The sequence below is a fragment of the Cryptotermes secundus genome, unplaced genomic scaffold, assembly GCF_002891405.2.
Source record: "Cryptotermes secundus unplaced genomic scaffold, Csec_1.0 scaffold529, whole genome shotgun sequence".
In the NCBI taxonomy this organism is placed as follows: domain Eukaryota; kingdom Metazoa; phylum Arthropoda; class Insecta; order Blattodea; family Kalotermitidae; genus Cryptotermes; species Cryptotermes secundus.
The window spans coordinates 768,843-778,098 of record NW_019737988.1 but is presented as its reverse complement, the minus strand read 5'-3'; the positions used below and the strand labels follow the sequence as shown (position 1 = coordinate 778,098).

The 9,256-nt window shown below is 38.5% G+C and overlaps 1 protein-coding gene across 3 annotated transcripts in view; it reads right to left on the bottom strand.

Annotated features, from left to right (window-relative positions):
* Positions 1–9,256, bottom strand: part of LOC111870628 (hormone receptor 4) — a 353,702-nt gene that overhangs the window by 6,778 nt on the left and 337,668 nt on the right. For all 3 annotated transcript variants that reach the window (XM_023863074.2, XM_023863077.2, XM_023863076.2), the window contains exons 10-12: positions 7,117–7,251; positions 4,303–4,495; positions 3,258–3,385 (exon numbers count right to left, since the gene is read on the bottom strand). In XM_023863074.2, the coding sequence (XP_023718842.1) occupies positions 3,258–3,385; positions 4,303–4,495; positions 7,117–7,251 (456 nt within the window). The remainder of the gene's footprint in view (positions 1–3,257; positions 3,386–4,302; positions 4,496–7,116; positions 7,252–9,256) is intronic.

Genomic DNA, 9,256 nt, shown 5'->3' with positions numbered 1-9,256 from the left:
TCATGGTGGCGGCAGTACCTGCGTCAGACACAGACGTAGTGCAGCCGGGGCCATCTGTTCGCACCCGCCAGAGGCCTCATGTGGACCCCCTTGGATGACTCTCGGGTGATATGTGGAAACATACCCTCGTGAGAATTGTGAAGAGTGAACATTGCAAGAAGAAGTACCCTTCTAGGCAGTGCCATGTGTGTGCAGTCCACAAGAAGAGTAGGATNCCTCTACTTGGCAGTGGTATCTAATAGTTAGTCCCTTTCTGTCAGCGAGGTCGTCCCTCCTCTGGCAGTGGTACCCAATACTTCCCCATCTACCGGAGGCATTGGAAACTACTTGGGCGGGAAACTTTTTGGCCTAATTTAGCTCAGAGGTCTCCTAGAGACATGAGGTTCTTTTACGTGCCGTAAATCTACGACATGGGACCCATGGCTTAAAGTCCCTCCCGGAGGACTTGTTCCCTGAATTTTTCCACCCTTAAAAATTCCACGACCTCCGCTGGGTTTTTGAACCTGCGTACCTTGAGTCATGAGGTGGGAACGTTACCCCTAGACTACGGAGGCTGCTAGGAGCTCTGGTAAGTGTTCTCCAAAAATTTTAGTTCATAGAATTAATTACATTTTATATTAATTTTTAAAGTGAACAGTGCACAAGTTAGGGTGCTAGGCTTAAAAATTCTGGTCCCCAGGGTGATTTAAATATTTAAACAACCAGTCCGCTATGTGTTAATATCATGCATGATTTCCCACCTAGTAAGGTCACATGACAATGCACATCTTATTTAATGACACCAAAAGAAACACAATAGGAGACTGTTATTTTTAAACTTTTTGTTGAGCTTAGGTTTGATACAATTATGTATTATTTTTACATGAGGAACTAAAGCAAACACTTATATGCATACTCTGTTTATTATAAAGTCTGTAACATAAGTACATATAGCCTCTATATCATCTCAGACTCATGTTCTTCATCAAGGTTGATGCTATTGCTGTCAGTTTTTATGTCACCACCCCTTTCATTTTGAATTACTGGCTCAGTTACTGCTGCCATTGCCGCATTCCTTTGCAAAATCTGCTTCTTATAAACTCTTTTCACCTTATGTCTTTCTTTCAATCTTCAACTGTTATATGCTTTCTGTCACTCAACATCTGCCAACTTCTGTTACCCTCTGAGTTCATATTAATCCTATTAAATTTCACATTACTGGCAACAATATGGTGGTAAACATACTGTCACTTATTTAGTGGTGCACAACTATAGATGGGGTATGGACTGGATATTGGCTTCATTGAAAACTTGAATATACCATTTGGAACTACACTTCAAAGTTCACTGACACACACAGACTAATGTCCTCAGTCTGTAACAGTCTCCATTAGCCGTTTCCTGGCAACAGATTTAACACAGTTGAGATTCTTCAGCTTCCATGGTAATGCCATTTCCGACTGGTTAACACTCCACACCCAAACTCTCAACACCATCTTTCTAACGCTCAACTAACTGCTAACATGGAACTCCAGAACTTGACTGGCTATTCTCAAATGAGCTCTTCTTTATAACCACTTTGCATGGACCAAACAGAAAACATTGTTTATAACAATTCCTCTGTTGTTGCTTGTGTATCCATTGTCACAGAAACTTGTTTATCAAGCCACTGCCTAGCAATGTACGTCTCCTCTGGCTCCACTGTTCCAGCCTTCAGGCGTCATGTCACAATACAGTATAACCTGGGGACCCCATTCATTAATGTATGTATGTATGTATGTATGTATGTATGAATACCAGTCATACTTTTTTTGGCCTCCTGTAAGATTTAACATGTTGAAGCAACTCTGCTATGGTCTTGGCTGGATCTGATGTTGTTTTGTTCTCTCTGAGCCAGTCAGTACTTCAGACTTTGAGTTTGTTGATATTAGTTTATTCAGCAGAATGTAATGATAGATAGAATATATCCATGATCATTCTTGACTCATCTTCTAGACAATTAAAGAAGAATTAATGAACCAGCTTGTGAACACTTCAGTGTTAATTTATGAGTAGCAATCAGAATTGACTTATTGGATTTAAAACTACAACACTGATTTACTCTTTCCTGATCTTGTTGAATGTCACCTGATGAACAGATGCTCTATGAAATTCCACTTAGGTTCCCATAATATTTCTTCTTTCTATAAAAAATGCCTTTAATGACTAAATTTCTACATTGTAACCATAATTCCTTATTATTCTTAGAATAGAGAACTGTGACCCAAAAAGCCCTGTTGTCTCCTCCATAATCTTAAAATCTGCATATTACAGGACATTCCCCTTTGCCATAAAATGAATTTATTATTCAATGGAGCATATCTTCATCAAACCCATTGAAGCTTCTAATGTAATGTTTCATATGTTTCCTGAAGAATCAAATGCCAGATTATACAGTGCAGAAGTGAAGACTTCAATGCACTAGCACTAAGGTGGGTGGCAGGTGGGTTCACTTGTAGCACGATCTCAAAGTTTGTAATTTAATGATGCAGAGCATAAGTGTATTCAGCTTTGGAAACCAATGGTTACAAGTTCCATGTGATGTTTATATGTTTTAATTTCTTCCTTTGTAGGTTTTTAGTTTAATAATTGTACCTTTAGGGATATATATATATATATATACACAAACTTTGTTATAATGTTCCTAAGTGTATTAGTTTTGAAACATTAATAGCAACTAAGATTTCAAATGCTGCTTAATTACTAGTTATATTAAGAGTGAGAAAACTGGCAACCAGGAATTAAGTAGAGGCCTAAAGATGCAGAAATAGTGTACTCAACCCATTCTGCAAGCATCATATACATATAAATATACAATGTTTAGATTCAACTGATGTCATTGCTGTACAAGCTGACTTACAGACTACAGTCAAACTATTTGACTCCAGTGGGGAAGAGTCAACTTAATGGTGAAAGTGCTAGAAACTTACTGAAATGTGACCATGTGACCTAATGAAGAAATTAAATATAATTAAGACTGCATTTAATGCTTATTTTTTGGAAATTACTGTCACATCTACAATATAAATGATTCTTTTGCTATTTTGATATTTGTATCATTTCAATTTAATCTACTTTTGACAGAAAAAGTAGTGGTCAGCTGGCAATGTGAATCCATGGAGTCAGACCCTGAGTACAGTATATACTCACCTATAGTGTAGCAGATTTAGCATGTGTTCTGGGAATTAAAGTTATATGATGGATTATAACAAGTTCCCGATTGAACTACTTTACCATACCTCAGGCAGTCGGACTAGCAGTTCGTGGAAGCGGGTGGGTTGTTGTGGGAAGTTGTGCTCCTCAAAACTTCTGAGACAAGTCATGTATCGGTCTTGAATAGTTTCAAGTTCACTTGAATCACCTCGACCTGAAAAAGGAAAAGGAGTATTTATAAAAAGCAGCCTTAAGTAGAGCTCACAAAGTTAATGATGAAGCCAACTTGAGAAATATCTAAAGCATTTTTTCTGCACAAAATAAACATTCATTTGGAAAAGGGCATCTGCTCATAAGAATAATTTAAGCTTGCTAAAATGTTAAATACAGAATACTCATTGAAGAATCAGCTGTTAGCAAGGAGGTTAGTAAGTTTATAATTTTGTTACGTGAATATATATATTGTGGCATGTCTGAAAGCCATAACTGTGAAGCCAGCAGAGGCAGCCATTGCTAGGGAACGGCTCTGTAGATACATCCATTGCTAGGCAGTGGCTCCGTATCCGTCACATGATGGCTGCAATAGACACAATCAGCAACAGGAGAGCTGTTTGAAGCAGTGTTACTGTGTGGCCTCTGTCAAGACTATATAATGAGGGCCAGCTACCATTATGAGTCAGTCGAGAGACATCTCTGAGACAGCAGTTAGAAGAATAGGAGGTTGGTGCGAGATGGCCGCCAGCCTGAGGGCATGAGCTCGGGAGCAGAGGATCATCCACTGTAGGAAGATGTTACCAAGCAGAACGCTAGTCTGTGAGTGATAGTGATTTGTAAAGTGTAGTTGTGTGTTAAAATGTTCAATAAATCCAATTACCAATCCAAACCCTGTCTATCATTAACTTCAATCTTTTCTGTATGCACAGAATTATATTAATTGAAACTGCAAGTAAACAGAAGTACCTAAAGAGCTCAATGACTACTCATTTGGAAGCTAATGTCACCCTGATATTTCAATGTGCTGAATGTTACTAAGTACCCAGGTTCATGATTTTATCTTCCACAATTCTTCACTGCAGTAAGAGTTCAGATTTTCTGTCAAAATGGACAAGGGATTTAGTGTCAAACACATACCTTGGTTGAGCATGGCGATAACTTTCAGGCACACATACTCTTCCATCCGAAGTTTTATTCTGCGGAACATGAGTGTCACATGTGTTATCTTCTCTATCATCTGACCCACATCCTGTCGCAGCTGATCAATCGAGATCGGTCGCCCCATCATTGATGTAAGGCATGTTTGAAGTGTTACAAGGTTATTGGAGACCTTCAACAAAACCAAGAGTGATGATAAGACACTCCTTCTGTTTTCTCAACTTTTGTCACTTTCATTTTGAAACTATAAGAATAAAGGACATTTTCAAAATTTTCTTAGTCACTAATGAAAATAGGAGTCTAGGAGTTACAAAGACTCAGATACCATGACAATAATGAAATATGCTAGTGAGATACTCAAATTATGTCATCAAGTGCTCATTAAAGTTCTAGAAGAATTCAAGTATGTATTATGGAGAGTAGAGTTTCTCTTTCTGGATGCTGTAAATTTAATGGAGAATTCCAAGAAAAACTTATTACATCTACTTATGTCTGAATTTTTCTGAATGCAGAGAGATGATAAAGAATCATAAATTGAAGCTGTACAGTTTAGTGATCTGTTTTTCTGCATAATTTCCATTACTACAAATTTCCACTGCCTGATAGTCATTGGACATCAGTTTATAGTTTCTGTCATCAACATGTTTGTAATTTTAAAGCACAGAAAAGCCTTTGTTACTAAGTCTGGAAGTTCAGTTATTATTTACCATCAAACCAGATTCAGTTTCCCTAACTACAGTGATTCACAGTTTATCACTTCCAAACAAAATAGATTCCAAGCAGATGGCATGTTGTTATTTTACATTACACAAAAGTCTCCTGAATCAAAATTGTGTATTCTTTAAAGTTCTATAGCCACAATATATATCAGGGCCTTACATTAAATGACCCTACTGTGGCAAGACATTTATGCCAAGTTTGATGCAAATGAGTTCGTATATTCAAAAATTATTGGCATGCAAGCATGAGTGCATATGCACACGAAAAAACACACACACATGAAAATCAGGAAATCAAGAGCTAACCTTTCTCTCAGAAATTAAGAAAATGCAATAAAAATGAGTATATGGGAGTGAATATTAATAAAAATTAATATTAATCACTGACAGAATATCTACATCTTATCAGTTGGGGATCTGAAATTAAGTTTATCAGTCAAGAAATAATATGAGTGATTATTTCTCTCCCCCATCAACCCTAAGAATGATTTTATCAATTTTTAACAGTCATAACAATCCTATGGCTCAATGAATGTATGTGTCATTCAGTATATTTCTATTTAAGTACAATTACTCATTATTTTTCAGTTTCTCTCCTGTACATCTTTTTCTCAAATTGGTATTACATGGAAATTTAATTCACGTAAATCATTCAATTGAAAACAGCTTGCATGATTCAAATATGCAAAGCTCTTCTATTCTTTCACCCAAGAGATGAAACCCAGTTATATCACCATTAGTGATTATTTCAATACACAACTGGGCAGATAAACCAGCATTATCTTTTCACAATACATGACTTGCTGTAAACTTGATCTGACAGTTTAAAGCAGGGTTGGAGGCTGGAAACCCACAAATACTGTTTGTGAACCCCATCTACAAATTTTTATACACCAATAAAGCAAAGAGAGAGAGAGAGAACAAGAAGAAAAGCTGATATGTATATAATAAATATAATAATATAATAATAATATGTATATAATAAATATTTCACCTATGATCTATTTTTTATTTATTTTTTATCTTCTAATAATGCATTTCATATTAGTAAAGTAGAACACAAATGCTTCTAGTGCCAAAAAGTGGCCAACCTCTGGCTTAAGGCACAAATAATACTACATGTTCACTTCTGATCACAGAATTATTGGGTACTCCTGATTGCTAAATGAGCTATGTTTGTTCTGCGTATGTATTAAGTCCAGGAGTAACCTTGCTGATAGGCCGCGCCATAGCTCAAGCGGTTAGTCGCTGGTTTCCCACCGCAGTGGCCCGGGTTCGATCCCGGGTCTGGTCAAGTAGGATTTGTGGTGGACAAAGTGGCACTGGGGTGTTTTTTCTGCGAGTACTTCGGTTTCCCCTGCCAATCTTTATTCCACCAAATTCTCCTTCATCATAATCAGCCGGGGCAGGCTACAATAGGCCAATCAGTGGCCGCCGTGCCAAGTGGACCCAGTTGGACTTCAGCCCCCACTAAGTGAATTAAAAAAAAAAAATAAAAACTTTGGTGATGGAAGAAAGATATGAAATATTGTATACTGGAACATTATGTTGGTTCATCTTTAGTTTGAGTTTACTGCAGAGATGTGTACCAGATATATACATATATATGTGCTGGAATAGCATACACATACCCAGGAAGCCCAACAGTATAACACACGCAGTCGCAGGAGCACGACACAACAAAACCACAACACACAAGATAGTGAAGGAGTGCTCCAACAAAGGAGAATGGGCGTGACTGACGTAGTGAGGGGCGACGTAGCGATGTGGTATCCTGAACAATTNTTGACAATGTATATGATAGATACATATTTTAGTTATTTTAATGTGTGAACATGGCATGCAATGAACTGGTTTGACGTGGATAAGTAAGCACCTGAAGATGGCATTATTATGCCGAAACATGTAGTGCGAGGGAGAGAAGGAGAAAAATGAGTGTATGCACTGCAAGACGGATTAAATAAATCATAGCATAAATCTATGACTGAACCATATCTATTTCTATATTGGACAGAATATAACTTCTTGCAGCACAGTTCTCTCACAGAGCTTTCAACCTACAATCTGAGCTTACCTCTTGAGTGAAGTCTGCCTCTGTCCCATCACTGCTGGTACTACCTAATTTGTGTGCTCCATGGATTGCCTGATATGCTGATGTCGTCAACACCAGCAGTTCATGCCACTTGTGAGTTAGTAATCTTGTATGGACCTGACCAAAAGAAACATAATATACTGAATGTAGTTCACCACTCATCCATTAATGCCACTCTGAATATTTTTGGAAATGTGTTTCAAATATTGAGCCTGCATGTTTCAGCCTGGAATACCAAAACAATTGTACATATTAACTATATAAACTGTCCTATTTTATTCAAGTAAATATATCGATAGTGATATAAATGAACAACGTAAGCATTTTAATATAGGTGTTCCATGTGAAATTTCATAGAATTCAAGTGCTGAAAGATCCAATAGACATGAAAACTATGGTGCTAAAAACGTGCTTATCTTACCTTTCTTTTTAATTCGCTTAGTTGGGGGGTGGAGTCCAACTGGGTTCACTCGGCATGGCAGCCATTGAGTGGCCTATTTTACGTGCCCCATGTGATTATGATGATGGATAATTTGGTGGAATGAAGATTGGCAGGGGAAACCGATGTACTTGGAGAAAACCCGCCCCAGAGCCAATTTGTCCACCATAAATCCCACTTGACCAGACCCGGGATCGAACCCGGGCTGCCGCAGTGGGAAGCCAGTGACTAACCTCTTGAGCTATTGCGTGGCCTTATCTTACACTTACATATATGCAGACCATTCATAAACGAAAGATTTGTATTTACATGCCAAATATCCTTAATTATTCTTTTTTTCAATTCTCCAGACAGTTGAGTTTCAGAGTATCGCAAGAATTGTTAAGTGATCTGCTTGGATCAACAGAAAAATGTACTAAACACAAGTCACTTAAACTTCACTAATGATTAGTTGGTCTGGTCAAGTGGGATTTGTGGCGGACAAAGTGGCGCTGGGGCAGGTTTTCTCCGAATACTTCGGTTTCCCCTGCCAATCTTCATTCCAACAATTGCTCCACAATCACCCTCACCAATCATCTGGGGCTGGTACAACAGACCATAAGTGGCTGCAGTACAAGGGACTTAGTCCCACCCCACTAGCATTAAAAAAAAAACTTGAATAGAGATCATGGAGGACGTTATAGAAAATAATGTAGCCTAGGTGGGAGACATAAAATGCACACAAAATTTGTGTCATAAAAGCTCAACGGAAGAGACAACTTGGTAGATTTTAGTCTTAGATAAAACTTCAGGAAATAGGATGTGAAGGTGTGGATTGGATTCAACTGGTTCAGGAAAGGGTCAATGGTAGACAACTGTAAACACATTAATGGGCTTCTGTGTTCTAGAAAGATGAGGACTTTCTTGACAAGCTGAGCTCAGGAATAACTCTACTCCAATAAATTAGTTATGTGTACATGGGGGTGTAGGAGCTGGGATAGCATAGTCAGTATAGCAACTGGCTATGGGCTGAACAACCAAGAATTAAAAACTTTCTCTTCTCCATGTCATCCAGAACAGCTCTGGGGCCCACCCAGCCTCCTATCCAGTGGGTACTGGGAGCTCTTTCCCTGGTGGTAAAGCAGCTGGGGCGTGAAGCTGACCACTCACCTCAAACTAATGCCTAGGTCAAGAAAATGTGGACCTATGCATCCACTCCCCCATATGCCTTATATAAGCTAAGGAGAAAGAGGAGCAAGAACAAGAGTGTTCCACAGAACTTCAGAATATGTGTTGTATGATTTCTCAAATAACAAAGGGTTGGAACCCACTGCTCTAGATCTTGGAAGCGTGGCAATGTCATCATTGCCACAGATCCATATAACAGTAACTATCCTGCTTTGCCACACCTCTTAGTGCCAGCAAGATAGTGTTCACCACAAGCACAATAGACCAGTGAAGGTCGCAGTGCTAGGGCCAGTTTTATGGCCCACCCCTCATACTCATAGTGTTCACCACAGGTCTACTTGAACCCTAGTTTTCACAACTGTTCTCAGTGAACCAGTTGAACCTAGTCTTTTAAATAATTATTCACTGGATCTCAAATGTAACCATATTAAATGGGTCCCACACCATGGCATGGCACATCTTCAGGTTGCAGTTGCAGATGGTCTTCAGATATGGAGGGTAGCCATAAATATGTTG